This window comes from Dermacentor albipictus, chromosome 8 (assembly GCF_038994185.2).
Source record: "Dermacentor albipictus isolate Rhodes 1998 colony chromosome 8, USDA_Dalb.pri_finalv2, whole genome shotgun sequence".
In the NCBI taxonomy this organism is placed as follows: Eukaryota; Metazoa; Arthropoda; class Arachnida; order Ixodida; family Ixodidae; genus Dermacentor; species Dermacentor albipictus.
Window position 1 is genome coordinate 125,319,534 of NC_091828.1, and position 20,071 is coordinate 125,339,604.

The following is a 20,071-nucleotide window of genomic DNA, read 5'->3' on the forward strand; positions in this document are numbered from 1 at the left end:
AACGTGGCCAGCACCAGGTCATTTTTATTCAACGTAACAAGCGTAGGGTTCGGGAACGTTATGTGTGCATGCGTCTCCAGTCGGCGTTCTTTCTCTCGCCTTTTCTGCCTTACACTAGGCCTTCTCTCGTGGCAAGAGCGGTCGCTTTGTTGTTGCAGAGGTGTAGCAATACAGGTTATGTAATATCGTAGCTTGCTGCAATATATAAATATATATATATATATATATATATATATATATATATATATATATATATATATATATATATATATATATATTCACGAAACTAACTGTATCGGGCGAACCGGTACCCAGCAGCGCAAGTAACACCTCAGTACAGCGACAGCGGCGATCACAGTCGGCGATCGTCCAAATCTGATCTGCGGATCAGACGCGTCGATTATTCGTATACGTGGCTCAATGAACATTCCAGCGTTATCGCTGGCGCTTGCGGACGTTGTGGAATGTACACGAGTATTCGCATCGCGCACAGAATTTGAATACGCAAGGCTCGGCGCGACTACGCAGGCAACAGACAGAACCATCGATAGCATTCGAGAAACTTTCGACACGGAAAGGCGCGTCTTGCTCTAGGCGATAACATTGAGCATTTGTTAGACGGTGTAATGCGGTAGCCGGATAAACAAACATTCGTGTCAATGTACTGCTGAAGCAACCTTGAGAAAGCTGCAGGGCTGGTAATTGTTTCATTTTGTTTTATTACCAGCCTTTAAATAGACGGAGCGCATGTGCTCTATCCCTCCGTGTGTCCCTTAACATCCTCTTAATCGAACTCGGGTGGAGGAAGTCTCTCCCTGAACACTTCGGGCTGGGGGCGGTCCTGGCCCTTACTCTCTTCCGCAACCTGGGGCCCAGCACTTAAATTCCTTGCGAAGTGCCCAAAGTGCCCTGCGCCCGCGTCTGCAGCAGTTCGACATCTGCTTGTGGGATGTTTCGAGGGACAAAGGCCACTAGAAACAATAGAAAGCTTTAGGTTGGGGTTGCAGGCCGTACCCAAGCACTGGGGGACGCAAGGCGAGCACTGAACTGAACTATGTCAGTATAGAAGAGACTACTAGGTGCTTGTAATAGATCAGGCGCTGACTCTTCGTTACGCATATTGCTCCAAACTCCTCAGTGTCCATACTAAAGTTTTTTATGATGATGATGCTATTCATATTTTAGCAACCTTATGTCAAACTCGTTGTACGAGTTTCTCTCCCCTCGGCCGTCAGCGCAAACAGGAACCCAAAAAATGCTCGGATTGAGGTCAAATTTCTCAGGGAGGTTCCTGTAAACAATGAAAATTGATGGCTCTGAAAAGAAAACTTGATAATTCTTGGTGTGGGCGGGAATCGAGCCCAGGCATTCGCAGTGCGACGCTAGCACGCTTCCCTGACGCCACAGCGGCTCCGTGTTTCTGGTTGGCGAAATATGTGCTGAAGTAAGGCACGTTCTTGGGCCAGGAGGTTCATAGATTCAGCAAAATATTGAACTGCACGAAGAAGACGGGACATGAACAGAAACAAAGACGCACCCACAAACCACAGACTTCCAAATGACTTTTTTTTAAATATGTATAAGACAGAAAATTGATAAGGTTCTACAAAATAGATAAACAAGGAACAAACAATCGTGATGAAATTGTGCACGAGGCACTGACAAAAAATTGCGCTCTAAGAGCATGGTAGAGTCTCAATATGCCCATCTAAGAAATCAGTTTTCTCCGTTGATAGTGATATAGAAGGTGAGCTAATGCAGTTTCCACCCCTTTCAACGATATGGAATGTCTCGATAACTTCTCTTTCTGTCTTTGATTTTGCCTTTGAAAGTAATTCAGTGTGTTCCAGATACGGCAAACAGCTTTTGCTGTCGCATCTCTTGCAGTGCAAGGGGAGATTACTACCCGTGCTGGTGCACATTGAACGCTCATTATCTGCGAGGTACCTCTGTCGTGCGGCCGGTCCTACTGGTCAAAGCGAACAGCTAACACGAACTATCCATGCGCACCGGTGCGGGTAGTAATCTCCCATGCCTTCAAAGCACGGCCTTCAAAATAGGTCGCGCTTCCTAGAAACGCCTCACTTAGGCAGTGCTTAAAAAAATATAACGCTTTCGTATCACTTTCTGACCTGTTTTGCTACTGTAATCACCCCATGGCACAACGCAGGCATTTCCTGCGTTTCAATTTCCCTCTTCTCGATGCTAAGAATTTAAATATGGCAGACGTGACGTAAATATTGTGCAGTCTTTAGCTACGGCACACAATAACATGGCCTTAAAAATTAGCATCCGTCGCTGTGGATATCTCGGAAGCCTGTTAGCGCGCAATAAGCATAAAATGAAACAAAATTGTGGATTTAGCAACCTTCGAGTTTTATATAGGTGGTGTGCAAATCCACGTCTCTATTAGAGTTACTGTATATGCTACCTGCGGTAGCACATACAGTAACTCTACGTCTCATGGGGTGGCTTTAGAGTTAAAGTGCTAATCTCAAAGTCTGTGTTGTTGCTTTTTGAATGCGGTGGAAGTAATCTTGAAAGCCGAATACACGTCAAATGCATCAAATTTTGGACACCACCTTTTTTGTGTGTGTGTGACTTGACTTGCGTATGGAAGCGTAGGTGAGAGCCAAGCCGAAGACACGTGGTGCGCAATTCAATCCAACGCCTCCTATAACTATATGCCTGGAACGTCGCTCTCTTTTCCATTGGGAGCTCTCTGCCGAGTGTTGCGACCATGCGCCGCAGAACGGCGCGCGCCACCGTACCGGTCCCCATGGCAACCACTGCCGCCGCCGCCGAAAGCTCACGACGCGCCAGCCGCTTGGCTGCCGACGTCGCTCCCGGCTGGCTCCCGGTAGCCGCGCCACCGGCGTGTTTACAAGGGCTGGCCACAAGAGGCGCTCGCCACCGTACCAAAAGGAGGAGAGTACAGGCGAGGGAAGGGCAGCGCGTTTGCGGCTCATGTTCCAGGCATAGGCGTTGTTCAATCATACCGGCAAACCTGTAGTTGCATTTACATTGTGTTATAACATTTTTGGCGCCTTTTAAGCATAACTTGCGCCATTGCATTGTCTGCAGCATGAATCCTACATCGGAGGAAGAAAAAAAGAGGCTGGCTGATGAGCTGTAAGTTTTTTGAGAACTATTAAGCCGTCTGTAAATGCTGGTGTTTCCGGTAGTCGGCTGTTCCATGTCTGCTCTTATAATCGCAGGAGGAAGCGTCAACGTTATTGGTTTATGGAGTCTGTAGGCATAGATTCCCAGGAAAAGATATTGACCGAGGTCTAGCATTTCAACTGCTTCCCAAGAATTTCCCGAGCGCTGTTTCCAGTTTACTAAGCGTTCGCCGTATTCCACCTGTTTAGAAAGCGCCTGAGACACCTTGTTTTGAATCGTAGCGATTGAGTGGGTGGGAGACTCAGCCATCCTGCAGCACATTCCATGGCAACAAAACGTTGACTATACTAGCAAACGGTGTTACGTTGCAAACGGCGGCAGTCGCAGTCCAGTCGGTCCGGTTTCAACAACATGGAGGGTGTCGAAATTTTCCAGCCAAGGACGTAGCGCCACCTGCCTGATGTATTGAGAAAAACTGATCTGTTGGCGCGATGTTTTGAATGGGGTAGCGACTCGAGGTCGCGCAGTTAGATTTCTTCTTTCTTTTCTTTCTTTCTTTTTCGTGCATTTTCTAGTCCTACCGTATACCTGACCGTATGCTAACCCTCAAGTGCGTATATGTAACTTCGAATAACAATGAGCCACTCAGTGACAGAGCGTAGTTTTGCTCTGCCGATAGCCGTTCAGCAGCGGAGTCGCCAATGTGGCGAAAAATAGCAAATCGCGCACTGCAGCGTGATAAAGCTTCACACCATACTTTGAACATAAACAAATAAATGTAGGACTGAAGCTCTTTATTATATATATATATATATATATATATATATATATAAATGCCCACTGTGCATTTCACCTGAGTCCTTAGCATGGCTGATAGTAATGGGCAGCCTATTGTGTTTCCTCAGATTTAACATAATAATTGTAGTAGACCACATAATCTATTTCTAAACATTTCGTATTACTTTCTAGAATACTTGTTTTTTTTCTGTTTGTACTTCCACAACCAGTGTTCTTTTACTTGGGATAACTCAACAGCATCAATTGGTATTGATTGTTGAATCAGCTGCTCATAACTTTTTGGTGAAGAAGGCATTGGAGAATAGAAGTGTGCAGAATACTCAGCGCTGCACTATGCTGCAAAGATCTGCAGTCCTCAAACTGAAACTGCTTCACAAGAAATAAGAATTGTGCTTTGACAAGAAGATTGATAACCTGCTAAAAGAGTACTGTACACAAGAAGCACATCTGAAGTATTAAATTTTAAGCTCTTGACCGCTTGGGACAACCTCTTTCAAAGGACAATGGCCAATTATGGCAGTGGTGTTCAGGTGGGGGTTAGCCTCCTAGGTCAGGCCACAATTTTTCTCCTTGAGCGCATTTTTTTCTGGCACTAAGACACTTACTGCGTGTACATTAGTTCAATGTTGCGCAGAAATGCAAGCAAAGTGTATGAGACTTCATTTTAGCATTATTTGCTGTCCTCTAGAAAAAAATCATGCAAGCTGCAGGATGAAAGGATATTGCTAAGAAAAGTTGCAAATACCTCTGTGTGAGGATTGTGGTGATCTTTGCAAGCATGAGGGCAAAAAAACTAAGCAGCAGCCCCAACAATCCCAAATTCATAGTGTCATAATTGCTAATGAAGCCTGATGCTTTTTGCAACATAAAGTAAGACAGCTGTGGCTATCACAGTGGCTGGATTGGCGTTTGCTGTCACTGCTTAGGTGATAACCGCATGTACACCATTGCGCGGACGTCAACAACAATTTTTCAGTTTGACAAATGTTTCAACCTCGAATATGTAAAAAAGACACTCGAGATAGACAGCTGAGTTTCTCTTCACCACGCTCGAAGCCTTTGTTGGCCTTCATTGGCAAGTACGGAAAAGGTGTCAGCTGCAGGCCGACTGGATGAGGAAGAAGGTGCTTCACCATAAAATTCGTCATGCCAGGGTGTCTCTCCTCAGCATTTTTCTTCCTACTTGTCCTCTTTACTTGTTTCTGCCTTATCCTCATCTTCACACTCATTAATCTTTGTCGGTACGGTATGAACCAACTGACCCAGCAACAAATAATCTTAAGGCAACGTGGTAAAGGGGTACAGCATGAAAAAATCCAAGAACGTCAGAAGACCAGATGCCACAGTCATAACATGTAGTGTCTGCTCTTCTGTTGTCGTTGTGTTTTTCGCACTTTTAACATTTGCCTTTTACCATTAATATGTACGAACTTGCCCACCTTTCCCTCTTGAGTCATCTTGAAGTGACACTAAATAGAACCACTAGATAAATTTAGACAAATACAGTATTCTGTAAAAGCTATATTTTTTTTAATTTCAGTCATAGGTTGATCATTAGAAGAGAGAACGAAAATCGAAGCTCCATTTTTCGGGTTTCATGCTGATACGTCTGCACATTGTCACAGATTTGAAAGTATTTTTGGGGCCATTTTGGCTTTGTAAAACTTGTTGAAGCTTGCTAAATTCAATTTCTGGATCCTTTAGAATGAAATATAGTTCCATCTTTTTCAAGAAAGAATTGACTAGCTTCAAGGAGACTCTGTCAAAATCCGCAACATCACTGCAAGCTGGTGCGGGAACTTCAAGGCACCGTCATCACCCATGTTTTGTTTGTGCTTCTTTGCTGGCTTGCCGAGCGTCTATGCTTCTTCTCACAGTAAGAGTGGCTTTCTTTGGAATTGTAGAAGGGTTATCTACCGGCACAGCTCAAGTTATTTTTCTCTTCACTGTCCCTTTGTTATTTTGCCTTCCTCTGTTTTCCAGCCTCACATGCCTTTTATGGTCTCTGCCTTCCCCCCTTTCAAGCACAAATGCAGAGGTAAAAAATTGATGTCTTTATTGTTTGGAATCTGCAGGAGCGACTGCACAGCCCGCCTTCTCAGAATCTCGGAGCAGAGCTGTCCGCTAAAACACACAAAGCGCACAAATTACCTCTCGTGGCAAGACTACTTCATGTCTTCAGCTTACCTTGCAGCCATGCGTAGCAAGGACCCCAATACACAGGTAAGAACGAGCTCACTGTTAGCTCATATTTGTCAGTGGTGCACAATTTTTTGTTGCTTAGTTTGCTTTACTTCATTGCTGTTTGAAGGGCAATTAATAATTTTGGAGAGACTGTGCCAGGCAGGAAAGAAATGGTCATACTTGGCAAGACTCTTTGAGGATGGGTAAATCTGTATGCCTGTATTATTTCATTTATTCTACTTTAAGGGCCCATGGACATCGAGGGAAGGGGGGGTTGCATTTGTGGTGAATGTTATCAGCATCAAGGAAAAAGAAAAAGAACACTTTGTTTTTCTTTTCTGTCTTGGTGGCACTTTAGTTGGTGGGGTAAAGGCAGCCAGTACAAAAAAAGCAGGAAGTAATGAAAGGAAAATGTTGTGTCATATAAAGACAAATATTGGCCAAAGTGATGACTTGGTGAATGTTACAGCCGTTCATGAAGTGCACCCAGGCACTGTTTGCGAGGCCGTATAAAAAGACCAATGCCTGTGCATAACTTCCAGACACATACTGCCATTGGCACACCATGCCACATCTTGCAACCACTGCTACATTTCTTTCCTTTTCTTTTAATTTCACACACAATGAGTTTGCGTGCTGTGAAGACCAGGAGCCTATTAGTGTTGTTCGTGCACTTGTGGGTGCCGTCCTTGTACAAAGTTGCTAAATGTCTCTAACGGCATTGGAGGCACTTCCAGACCATGGTCATTCATATTGTTGCCTTGGTGCACGGATGCCATTGGGTGTCTTAGTACACTAAAACTAAGACTTCACTGTATCATGCATTGGGCAGACAACCAAGGCACTGTCGTTTCACCGTCTCGGAGACCATGCAAAACTATCGTACTTGCATTACTTAATTGGCAGACTGTTACAAAGTGTTAAAAGCCCCATGCCTGTGCATTGTTTTCTGACATGCACTACCATCAGCGCACCAAGCCTCAGATAACAGACACTTCTCCATTTGTTTACAATCTTTTCCATTCTGCATGCCTAAGGTTCACAATGTACGATAAGGGAACTAGAAGCGCCTGGTGTGGTTTTAACACCATCTGTTCAAGAAGTCTAAGCTACCATTCTGGCTTGAGTTACGGACAACTTTCTGGGGCAAGGAACGAAAAATCTATGCAGACAAATCACACAAAAGTGAGGGCGTTGCTGAAGAAAGTCCACATTTTCATCTGGCAATTAGTTAAAAGCTGCGAAGGAGAAAACACCAATATTTTATTTACAACAGCAGAATAAGACAAAATGCACCACTGAGTGTTAACGTCTACTTATTTTTCTGCTTTTCCCTTGAGCGTATGGGCACATCCATTGGACATGGAAGCTATGCTGATTCAGTATGTGTTCTGAGAAACTGAAAGCATTGTCAGGTGCTGCCTGATTAGTGGGCACAGTAACACATGTGAATAAGCTCTGCTTCTATAGCTTTTCCTTCAGTGCCACAAAAGCTTGTCCGCAAGTAAATCTCGTCTCTTTAAAGAAAGCCTGCTGTATTCCAGTCTGTCCAGGCGTCTTCAATTTTCTACAATCTCTATCTAATGCAGGTGGGTTGTGTAATCGTCAACGAAGAGAACAGAATCGTAGGAGCGGGCTACAATGGAATGCCCAATGGACTGAGCGATGATGAAATGCCTTGGGGCAGGTCAAGTGAGTCGCCCGTTGAGACCAAGTATCCGTATGGTGAGTATTCCTGAGGCTGGTCCTTCCATGCTCCTCATTTTTGCCTTTTAGTGACAGCTGTAAAATATTTTTGAAGTAAAAAATATGGTACATAAGCAGCTAGCAGACTTTGGCAATTTCTTTGGCTTTGAACTCATTCACTATTACAGCAGCATTCTTTCATAGTGGACGATCACCTTCTTGCTTGCTTGCTTGATTGCTAGCTTGCTTGCTTGTATCTCTAATAATCGCAATCATTCACTATGGGAGAATGGCCAAGAAGCCAATGGTTGCTTGGGGGAAATGGATGGGCGGGTATGCACTTGAGAAATAATGTGTTAAGTGCAAGTAAGAATGGGCGAGAAATTAAATGTCACACAATACTTAAACAGATAATTGTAGAACTAGTGATATTAAAGAAGAAAAAGTATTGTTTAGATAAATCATACTGTGAATTTTTCATTGTAATGCACAGAACTTCTTTTCTGCATTATTTAGTATCCAGCAGTAAACTCATACATGACATGATATGTGCAGTACCACTTACAAGATTTGTGCTAAAGAAGAGTTTTTTCTGGACCTTCACAGGGCTGATATATTGTGTGAGCTACTAAATAAACTGTTTTCACGTTTATGATGGCGGAGAACTGCACACTGATACATCGCCACCCTAACAACAATTTCTGTGCGACACGTGCACCACCATTGTCGTCTATACAGTGTTGCACATTGTGGCCTGCAAGATATCTTGCACCCTAGCTTTCTGAATCTGTGTGGAGTCCAAAGCCTTGCACTAATCACCAAACGTGATAGTGCAGCGATTAGCAGGTCCCCCGGCTCAGAAGGGCCCATTCATGCCGTGACATGACTTTAATTGTAGTGTCAGTCGTTTTAAGTCTTGTTTTACACACTTATTTGGCTAGGTGCTGTGTACATTTTGCCCACTATCTTAACACCTCATGTCTCCCATCGACATAGGTTTTGCAGCTCTGTTATTAATCTGCTAAATATCATGCGCTTTTATATTAGCAGGTCTGTCTGCTTTAGAGATGCCTATGAGCCTACAATACTATACATTAATACAGGTACTATGGTGTGTGTATTATTTGGTTGCGCTCTATTACCAAATCTGTCTGCTTTAGAGATACCTATGAGCCTACTATACTGTACATTTATACAGGTACTATGTTGTGTTTATTGTTTGGTTGTGCGGAACACATGGGCTCACTGGCATCATTCTGTGGGTCAGAATTGCTCTTTTCTATAAGCCGGTTCACTGGGGCTTATATTGCCTGCAGTGCAAGCAATGTAGTGACTATGTTCTTTGCCTTAGTGCGATGGTGAAGCTGAGATTTTGAAGACTGTCTGATGATGACAGGATAATGTCATTGACAACAATGGCCATCTTCAATGTAATGGAATTGATGGGCTGACAAACAAAGCAAACTCAGTTTCAATCACTTAACTGCTGTCACAGTAAAATTCAAAGTACTTTGTGCATTCAGCCATTGTCTGAGCCTTCCGATTCTGGGACAGATGCTCATTGAACTATAAAGGTGTTGGTACGAGCAAGCTTTAGGAGATACTGTAATGGACTTTTTCAAAACAAACAGAAATGTATCTTGGAACTACATTTGTCGGACAGTGTGAAACAGAAAGTGAAAAGGGGATAAGGCCAGAATATTCTATTGACACATTGCCCGACCTCATGCGTAGACGTACAACGCATGGTGCCTTTGAAAAAAGGATTGACTTTGTGTTCACCTATAGTATGGCAAGCTGATCAATGCAGTTTTTCCTGCACCACTAAACATTCCCCAGAATGATGCAACCGAAAATCATTCAGGAATGATCCTTGGTTCTGCCCAGAATGATTTCAACTATGTTATCAGAAAGCAAACTCAAGCTTCAGGTTAAGTATGTTACAGAGCATCCTAAATGCAAGTTGCATTGTAAGTGTTTGGAAACTGGAGAAGTAAAATGAAAATGGGCAGCGACAAGCATTCTTTTTCCAGTTCCAACATAGGGAATTCCAATAAGAAGGATTTCCGACTAGCTCCTTTTGATTCCCTGCTGAGTAGCAATGAAATTTTACTTTTTCTTAGATTAGTTATAAATTTCTAGTGTAGACTATTGTATTAGTATAGAATCTTGGCAAAGCTGCAGCACAGGTAATCGTCTGGTTTATCGCTTACGTTAGCAGATGGCGTTGAGAGGCTAGCAAATATTATGCATATCTGAAGCCATGACCTCCAAGATTTTCAGCATGCCGCAGGCACCATCTATTCTCAGAGTTCATACCCAGCCACCCTGCTGGTTCTCAATGTTCTATCTTCTGCATTATTTCCGTAAGCCAGTCATTTATTCGTTTCTTCACCTTTTTTTTTCTTTGTGCACGTTTTTGTATAAGAAACATCTATTTTTGCTAGCTTTTCATAATGCATCTGCATGTATTTCAAACATGCTGCTCTCTGTCTTTACTATCTGAAACCAAGCTTTTTGCCTGCTCCAAAATTTCTTTCCAGTTAGCCTTTAAAAACACAAACTGTTGCACTGTTTGTTACGATCTATCTGCTGCCTATTGACAGCCTATCTGCCTCCTCACTTTCCTCCAGTGTGCCACGCGGAGATGAATGCCATTTTCAACCGCAATTGCTTCGAGTTGCGTGGCTGCACGTTGTACACAACGCACTTCCCCTGCAACGAGTGTGCCAAAATGGTTGTCCAGTCCGGAATCGGGCAGGTTGTCTTCCTGTGCGACAAGCGCCCCGAAGAGCCGACTTATGTTGCATCGAGGCTCATTCTTACCAAAGCTGGGGTTACCTTCAGGTTAGCTCACTGCTCTTTTCTTTCTTTGTTGTTTTACAGCAAGGACGACAGTTGCATGAGAGTTTTTATGCAATGGCGGTGTGAGTGCCACTGCATCGGAGCCCCGAAGTAGCCATGTAACCAGGGCATCGATGGAAACATGGAGTCCGACACTGACATCATCGATGAACAATTACTAAGAAGAGCCAGAGATGCAGCTCTGCCAGGTCGTTGGAACGCACCACCCTGTGCTGGCATTGTTAGAGCTGGCATCCACACAGGAACATGCAATGTACAGGAACAGGAGTATAGAAGTACTAAGCCAACATGCACTGAAGTGTTTGAAAATACTTCACCGGATATAACGAAGCATTTGCAAAGTCTTAAATAGACTTCAGGCAGTAGCAAGCAAGTTCCCTAGGAGTTTTTAAGGGTTTGAAACTCCCTTGTATAGCTTTGCTCTTTCTAAAGTTCGAGTAGCTCGACTCTGCATACATCTGCGAACATGTCTTTTTCGTTGTTGTTGTTGTTGTTGTTGTTGTTGTTGTTGTTGTTGTTGTTGTTGTTGTTGTTGTTGTTGTTGTTGTTCTTGCAAAATCAGTCGGGGCTCATATTTTATAAAGACTATTTTTCTGTGCTTCTATTTATTTGTCATCTGTCCCACCTATCAATCCTGGCATGGCAGGGGTGTGACTTCGTGCGAGCTAATGGCGAAAGGCAGAAGTACTAGAAGTTGAAAAGAATTGTTGCAGAATACATCCCCTGCACTCATAACACCTGCACTATGAAGTTACTGCTGAAGCTAATGCAGTACAGAGAGACACGCGCGGAGGACATAGCAAATAAGGCTGATTTTACATAGTTCTGTCATTCTTGCACCCAGCTATTTCAGTCATGTTTCTTTGTCTATGCTTTTCTTTGCCCCTCCTGCTTGGACTTCGGACTGCAGCATGAAGTAAAATTATGCAGATCCCACGCACTGTGGGAATCGATTTAAGTGACGCTTTCCGTGCTGCATGCTTTGATTGACGATAATTAGTGGTGATGTTGATGGCTAAAGCTTAATTTATTCAACGTTTAAGCTAACACGAGAGTGGTGAGTTGATGTTAAACGTTACCTTGTGTACACCACTGCTGTTTCTCTGTGTAGTACACAGAACACACAGGGAGAGGTGTTTGCTGGAGGCGTTGTTGTGCGCCATATTTTATAACCTCTGAGAGGGTCCTGGTCCGGGACCAGGACGAATTTTTCTTCAACTATGAGGATTTTCTTTCGAGGAGCCCGTATGGGTTTCCTTTGTAGCTGTTGGTACGAACGGGTGGATGTCTCTTTTTCCCTTTATTCATTACTTCTCTCTACCTTGCGGGTTTCCGCAGAACTAATATACAACACTATTCACAACGCACATATAATCTGATCAGGTATGCCACCTTTGCTGTAGAATCGGCAGCAATGTTAAAGGAATTCTGCATACTGCAGGCATGCCTCGCGCTGAGAGAAAACTTGATCACAGTGTTAATCTGGTGACAATGTGCACAGGAAGAAAGAGAAGCAATGACAAACAGTGATTCGTCCTAGTCAACCAACGGGAAGAATGCCTTAGTGTGCAAGGAATTCAAACTCGTGGGAGCTTCGCAGAAAAAATGATAAAAAAAGAGTGTGACAGCCAAGCATGGCACGGGCAGAAGTGTATGAGAAACTTATTGTGACAAAAACTACTGCCCTCCTTCCGCTCCCCTAAAAGAAAGAACTACTCAAATGCATTGTCATGTTTACAAGTTCGATTGCATTTGTAGAAGTTGCTTGATTCAGAATCGAAAACTTGCACTTGGGTCTCTCCCGTACTTAGCAAAGCAGTTATGTATCACACGTCCATGTATGTATTTGCAAAGAACAGGCACTCTTAACTGTTTTCTGTTCGCATTTCAATTTATGCTACTGGTACAAACACTATTATGCTACTTTCCTTTATCTTTAGCAAAGAAATAAGATGGGGAATAGGGGGTGACTGTGCAATAAAGACACTGCGAGGAACATGCAGGAAGAGAACATGATTGGTGCTGATTAAAGCAAAAGCAACTGTTCAGGGGGTGTGAGCTTAAGCAAGTCGGTAAACACGGCATCGTGTTTGTTGCACTTTTTAACGTTTTCAACTGTTCATGGTTAAAACACCTCTTCGTTTTCTTAGGTGAATGAAAACACAATTGGTTTCAAAGCTGGAGTTATTCCTTATAGTACAACCTAATCATCCTCCCTTTAGTGCTGTCCTAAATCTAAGTGCAAGAGCATTTTTGCATTCTTCCCTCATTGGGATTGTGCCTTGTCAGTTGGGGATCATGCTCACGAACTCGTGCTTTTCAGCTAAGTGCTGTAGCTACTGAGCAAGTGCTGTAGCTACTGAGCAACATCTAATCCTCTGCTGCACTCAACTGCATTTCCCATCCCTTGGCACTGATTACTATAACAGATCACTAGTTACCTGCTTTCTGCATTGCAAACCTTTCTGTCTCCATATCTGCCTCTTAAATTTCTTATAGAATATCAGCATTAACCATACACTCTCAGATATATACTGCCATCTTCCTGTCTCATAGAAGTCTTACCTCATGAGATTCTCATCAAATATATGAGAACTCAGAAATTATTTTGCTTGGCACCGACTACCCTTAAATATATAAGGTTTGTTGCATTAAAAAAGGAGTTAAAATCTACTAAATCTAGGGAGCAGAGTTCTTATTTAGGTTACTGAAAGCCATAAATATTAAAAAAGAACTGCAGCATCGAGCTTACTGCTATATATCTGAAGCAAAAAGAAAGGATGTCACAATTCTATAAACTGCACCTTTTTGAAACATCTAAAGTGGACAAAATTGATGCAATATGTCCAGTCTGTCATAACTTTAGCTCTTCTTACGGCATTAGCTTCACATAACTAACCAGCATTATACACTACTCTGAAGTATACGACTACAATTTATGATTACGGCTTTTGTGAAACTCTAGTATAGCTAATATTGTAACGATATCACATACTTTCTATAGTTTCTAAGCCCACATATGTATCATGTTTACCCACCTGAGATGCTCTAACAAACTCAGTTCACAGAATTGTGGCGTCTGTTTTTTGGTACAGAGTTTGGTGTTCTACCAATTTTCGATCACTTAGATTAGTACTGGTACAATACATTGATTTATATTTTTCATTTTAAAGGCACCATTAAGCTGTTGAGTGCCAAGGTGTTTATTTGCAGCCATGGGCACAGTTCATCCATGACAAACCTGACAAACCTGTCAAAGGGGGAATCGAAAGAGGAAGTGAGTGAATGTGTGCAGCACAGCGTTGTGACACCAAAGTCAAGTTCCATAGCTGGTGATGTTCGTTGAAGACATCTGGGATTACCCAAGGGCCAGTGGTCGTTGCACGAAGAGGAGGCTGCTGTTGCGCCATGGGGCTTACTTGGAACTTGCAAGCACTATATTTAGAGCACTGAGCACTTGCGCTGCACTTCACGCTGACGTAGTATGCAGCTTGCTTAAGAGTATATGAAGGGTATTTATGAGAGAGGTCTTCTTCTGGCAGTTTGTCAGGAGTCGGCACTGTGTACTCTACTACGGTGCACTGTATCCTTTGATGTGACTGCGCCTCTAGCTGTGGCACAGGTAGTGGCTTTGGCTGTGGCTTCAGCTGCGGCATTGGCTGTAGCTCTGACTGTGGCTTCAGCTGTGACATGGGGGTAAAATGCACTCTTCTAGCTCAGTTTAACAGGGGGCATGCAGCCTTAAATACATGAAAGCAAAGGCGCCCCATTCATGACAGACACCTCAGCAGGGAGCTGATGGATTGGACCCACTTGATGGATTTCAATGAAGTTTCAGCCACAGTACTAGGAATAGTGGGCGTTGCTAAGAAGTTCCAACTGGGATGCTGTGATTGTAACAAGATATACTGTGTCATGGTATCATTTGGCATTAAGGTTGGCAGCAAGAATGCCACTTTGCATGTCTGCTGATGTGACCATAAGGTTTGTCATTCACGGATGGCATAGGGATATGTGACAGGTTACACAAGAAAGATCTCGCTGACTTTGGCAGTTATCTTCAATGGTTTGTGCCAAAAGTCTTTCATCTCGTTAACTCAATGTTTCATCAGTCACGAAACAGTCATGTTGGTGATGATATCTCTAGTCGCCTTTGAAGGCTGTTAAAAAAATTGAACATTTACCTGAGCTTTCCTTTTACTTGTCTTTTTCCAGGCAACATGTTCCCGAGACTAAGAAGATTGTAATTGACTTTGAGCAGTTGGCTGCCTTCAAGATTTGAAAATCACTTTACTCTATCATCACCAACACCACCAAATGATTTTGTCCATATTAAACAACCTTAAAACTTCATGCGAGGATAATGTGAGTCATCTTTTTTTGTGATCTGACTCATTTCATAATTACACAATCTGTCCACTGATGTTATTGTCTGTGAACTGCTGAGTGGGCTATTTTACAGGTTAAACCACTTCTATTTTCTCCAAAAGTGCTGAGCAAAACTTGCATACGTGAATCCTGAAAGTGGCTGTGGTGTGAAACACTTTGAAATTGTTACCACGTCAAATTGTGTATGTACATTGGATGCATTTTTCATCTGCTAACACAAGGAGGATGCATAGTGGACATAGCATTTATACATGGCGTAAATTAATGGAGCCAATCTTTTGTTGGCAGATATTTCTTGTACACCTCTAGTTAAGTACATATTCTGCAAAACTCATGTTGAAACTATTCGTGTGATTGGTATTATTACATGTAGAAAAGCACAGAATAAACTTCACTGGAGACTCTTTAAAATTTCTGCCATTTGGTAAAGTATCTTCAAAATTGAGTGACACAAACTCATATGGATAGAGATAGGATTTTATGCAGCACTTGAATGCCATTACATCTCTGTGCTTCATCTGAGTTTATGCTGTTCTATTCTAAAGACAGGCAACTTTTTTTGCCAGTAGATTCCTGACCACAAAGTCACTGCCATCTGGAAGACAATTGCAGTGCTAATCTTTAAAAAAAAAGGAAGAAGGAGAAGAGTGCTTTAGAGTTGCACTCACTTATGGGGAAGTTGAGTTGTAGGTTGCCTTGACCACATTGAGATCATGTCATTTCCTTGAGCCTTACATTTCACAGTTCAGACAGTATGCTTTATGTACTATTGAATAATGATTAGATGATGTGATTATTACTATACCTGCATGCGCAATTTTTGTGGGAAGCTCTATGCCTGCATTAGTGGCTATGTAGTCCATTGGGGTAGTCCGCACCACGAAACGCAGACGCAGTGGAAGAAAGCCAACTCTAGAACTTATACAATGTTCTGTAGGCAGTCTTTCCCACGCGTCTGGAGTGATAAGTGGCGAAGCGCTGTGCCACTGTGGCAGCAGGAACGGTGTTGGTGAGCGTTTGTTAAGTCATATCGCTTACGGTCGCTTAGGGGACATAACTCCAAGTAATTTTTTACATGCTTGGTCACATATATCGAACTGCCTTTCAAGTTCTGTGCATGGCTTTGGCATACTCGAAATGCTGCAGCTTTGAGAAGTCTCTCGTGATGGCAGCGCTTTTGGTGCACCTGGTGAGTATCTTTCGCGTTCAGTTCGTTCAGGTCGCCCGTGCCAAAAGTCTCACTGCTAAGTGTTGTCGCGCCAATTAAAGGCGCATTCCTGAACTCCCAAGGAAACGGTTTGCTCCCAAGGAAACGGTTTGCAACCGTTTAGAAATTGTCCGTTGTCAGAACACTTTGAATTGGCCCCGAGCTTAGCTTTAACAGAGCAACAAACCGGTTCATATAATACGTGTCGCGCAGAAGTCGCTAGCAATGACAGCGCTTTCGCATACTTTGGTGGTCGCAGTTGTCCTTCGATCGGTTTTCATAGTTTTCTTTTGCATGAACGGATGCACTATATGGCGTGTAGCGGACGGGCCATCTGTTTTCCGAAACTTTTGTGGGCGTTGTCTGTCCCGAACAAACACGGCGAATGTTCCGCAGTGCCAGTGAGCCGCATATTTACGGAGGCGCCTGGAATCGACGGTGGTGTACGATCAACGACGGCCGCGAAGGCGAGCTGAGCTGGACGACTGCCGAAAACGACAGTAGCTACTGTCGTCGCAATCTCGAGAAACTGTTCGGTCAGTGCGGTGACGGACTCGGTTGACGGCGTATCCGCGAGCTCCAGCGGGAGCAGAAGAAGAACGGAAACGCTCCGCACTGCCGCGCTCCCTTCGCATCCGCGGCTGCCAGCGAGGAGGGAGTCTCCTGCCGAAGCGCTTTCCTTCGCCCTCCTCCTGAGGCGTATAAAAGCAGCCGAGCGCCCTTTGAACACCGATAAGACCGGTTTGAGGACGCGGGCCACTTCGCGAGACACTCTCGAAGCGTTTGCGGCTCGCGCTAGACGCTTCCTTCCGCCGTTGTGCGCCCGATCAGTTGAAACGCGTGTTTCTTTCCGCTGCTGGCCCGTGTGTGCCGGTCCCGAAGTTTCGTCGTCTCGCAACGCAACAAACGGCGATGGCATTCCGCGCCTCGGTCGGCCGCTCACCGTCGTTGTGGTGCCTGGTGTTGGTGGTCACGATTTTACCCTGCCTCGGACTACACAACGGTGTCGCCCGTTATCGGCACTTCGATGGTAAGCGATGTTTTTTTTTCGCACCGCGTGGGGTGGTCGTCGTGTCACTATGGTGTGTGTGTGTGTGTGTGTGTGTGTGTGTGTGTGTGTGTGTGTGTGTGTGTGTGTGTGTGTGTGTGTGTGTGTGTGTGTGTCGCATCATTCGCGATCGGTTGCGGTGGTGTTACAAGTCGATAGGCGCAGAATAATCCAGCAAACAGTACTTAATTAACGAGTCTCCTCTCTGTCAACTGGTATTCCGCAAATACAGGAGTTGGAATTCTTATCTAACGAACAGAATACGGAGTAACGAGCGAATCGGTTTTCTAGACGGTTGATGTGACAGCGCAGGCACATGGCTTTTAAATGCAAACAAAGCGTCGCCCGTCATATGTCGGTCAACAGACAACGTTCCGGACATCACCTGGTCCCAACCGAAAACTTCGATCTGTTAGTTGTCTGTTTTCCTTTAGTAATTGCCGCGACGATTCAAGAAAGATGCGCCGAACAGTCGTATAGTTCACCTACCGTGACCTTGTTGTGTTGTAGCTGCAGCTATCTTTGTTTTTTCTCCTTTTCTCTTCTTTTTCTTTTCAGCACAAGCTGAAGTGTTGTACTTGATTCCCTCCGTTCGACAATGTAAAGCTATTCGGTTTCGAAGTGATGTCTACTATTGCATACGAGCTCTTTGTTTGAGTTTCGTTCGCAACTTTTGTTGCTTCTTAGTAGTTAGATGGTTCGCGTTCACGCCGGCCTTGTTATGTTTACATCCGCAAAGCTAACAGCGAAGCCACACAAAGGGCGTAATCTCGTTCCTAACGTATTAACGTATTTTAGTTGTAACATGCATTTTGCAATCAGAACGCATGCCACGGAAGCGTCCTCGCACTGGTATGCGACTTCCGACACGTTCTGTAGTAATTGCTGATGCGTGAAACTTTGTTCGAGCAGACGACATTCACAAATGCAGACGACACCGCGGGCGCGCTCCTGACCGGCCCGCCATAGCAACAGCGGAGCCACGCCAGAGAAAGAGCGCCGCGATTCGAAAACGAAACTTCCGTGAGCCTTCGGCCTCGTATCGCTTGCAGGAGAAAGCGTTTATGGAAAGCAGAGGAAATTACGCATGCAAAATCGTGCGCATCGATCGCTGGCAGCTGTCCGCCCTTCCTGGGTAGTGTTCGCGCACCGGGTGCCTCTCTCGGCCTAGTTTCGTAAGTGGCTAATTTCCTCTGGGGGGAAATGATCATAGCGTGCGCTGCCCCGAAAGTTTTCCATCGGAGGTTCGGGCGTTTTCGGTGTTGTATAAAAAGAACCATGATGATGATCATCATCGTCATCATTAGCATAGCCCTACAACCGTGTGACAATACGAAACGAAACACACAGAAGTACACTGAGGAGACAGGGAAAAATATCGTAAAAAGAAAAGATGGCATGAAACCAGGAATGGTGCGTACTTGAGCAGTCAAACTGAAACATTTAGTACAGGATGTATTGATAGCTTTGACGTGACGTCACGGACCCAGCTTATCACCTTGGTGGTGCACCAACATAATAAGACCACCGTAATATATAACTCTCACAAATTCTAAAAAAATATTTGTTCTCGCTGCATTTGCGATCTGCCGTACTTGAGCAGTCAAAGTTTTTTTTTTTTTTTTGTAAAAGGGGTGTTCGAGAATGAAAGATAAAGAATCGCGGTAATAAAATAATTAACGACATCTTTCGTCTCGTCTTTCGTTGTAAACTGGAAAGACGATGTGTTATTCGTTCCTATTCCCTTGCAAGCCACGCATTTAGAAACCAGGTCATATGTTGCTGAAGCCTACTTTGCTTATCGTTTCTCTCACACCTCGGTGCAGGTCCTACCCTGCTTGTTCGGAAAACCGCGCACGCATTCATCCCGACGCGCCTCGTATGCCTGGTTTTCTTTTTATTTCTTGCGCAAAGTTTGTCAAATGAGAGTTTATCTATGACCCAATACCCTCAAACATTTGAGAAAACTGGGCCTTCAGACCTAATACCTGATTCGTGGTGAATTTAACAGCAAAAATGAGGACGAAGCCGGCACTGTAATCTTTAACTTTTTTTTTATACAGTAATAACATATCATGTTATCATTTATTCAAATATTTCTTAAATAAAAAAAAACAGACAGAGAATTAAGTTAATTTGTTGCGATTATCCGTTCATGTATTCATATTCCTTTAATATATTTTCTTTAATTTTACACTATTATATTTCTATGGAGTTTTCTTTCTACTACTGCCCAATTCATGGCCAGCTTCTTTTGTGGATACGTGTCATAACTAAGGGTCATGGTCGCATTGCCAATAACACTAGCACGGACTGTCGGCGACAGATTTATTCCGGAAATGGGGTTCAATAGATACGTCTCCGACTGTGCATGCGCTTCCAAGGCAGCGAAACGAACTTGAAAAGCGCACGCAATTCAGTCAGTTTTCGGTCTCTCCGTGCCTGGTGTTCCGGAGTTGGGACGCTCAGCTCGCTGCTGAGGCGTGAGCGTTGACTGCTATTCGTACTCAACATGAAATGCATTTGCCGCTGTCTATTCTGGAGGTTGTCACGGCTCGTAATACAAGGCGGAGTTGTGCTTTGCTCGGCAGGGACGCACCGATGACAGCGGGAGACATTTGCCGGCGACTTCATTGGAACGTGTGTAATGTTTGGCCGGCGGCCTTCACAACAACAACAAAAATTTAAAAAAAAGCATGCTGTAGAGTAACACGGGAATCGTGTGTAGTATACACGTGGATTTGTCTAATTTTTATACTTGTGGCTTCGGA

The 20,071-nt window shown here is 43.9% G+C and overlaps 2 protein-coding genes across 3 annotated transcripts in view; both read left to right on the forward strand.

Moving 5' to 3' along the window:
* Positions 1–2,912: 2,912 nt before the first annotated feature.
* Positions 2,913–15,009, forward strand: LOC135900753 (deoxycytidylate deaminase). Its single transcript, XM_065430304.2, has 5 exons — positions 2,913–3,132; positions 5,997–6,144; positions 7,695–7,830; positions 10,425–10,638; positions 14,872–15,009. Exons 1-5 carry the CDS (start codon positions 3,086–3,088, stop codon positions 14,936–14,938), a joined length of 612 nt encoding a protein of 203 aa, XP_065286376.2. The 5' UTR covers positions 2,913–3,085; the 3' UTR covers positions 14,939–15,009.
* LOC135900752 (uncharacterized) overlaps positions 14,881–20,071 on the forward strand; it is a 32,439-nt gene continuing 27,248 nt past the window's right edge. Inside the window, exon 1 of one of the 2 annotated variants that reach the window (XM_065430303.2) lies at positions 14,881–15,021. Coding sequence is in view for 1 of the 2 variants with exons in the window: in XM_065430302.2 (XP_065286374.2) it covers positions 17,165–17,282 (118 nt within the window). In the remaining variant the exon portion in view is untranslated. Of the gene's footprint in view, positions 15,022–16,848; positions 17,283–20,071 lie in introns of those variants that run through there. The other variant, XM_065430302.2, reaches the window with a different exon arrangement.

Coding starts and splice junctions, on each gene's coding strand:
- LOC135900753 (XM_065430304.2), top strand. CDS start 3,086: ATGAATCCTACATCGGAGGAAGAAAAAAAGAGGCTGGCTGATGAGCT. Junction 3,133..5,996: donor AAGAGGCTGGCTGATGAGCT/GTAAGTTTTTTG, acceptor TGGAATCTGCAG/GAGCGACTGCACAGCCCGCC. Junction 7,831..10,424: donor TGAGACCAAGTATCCGTATG/GTGAGTATTCCT, acceptor ACTTTCCTCCAG/TGTGCCACGCGGAGATGAAT.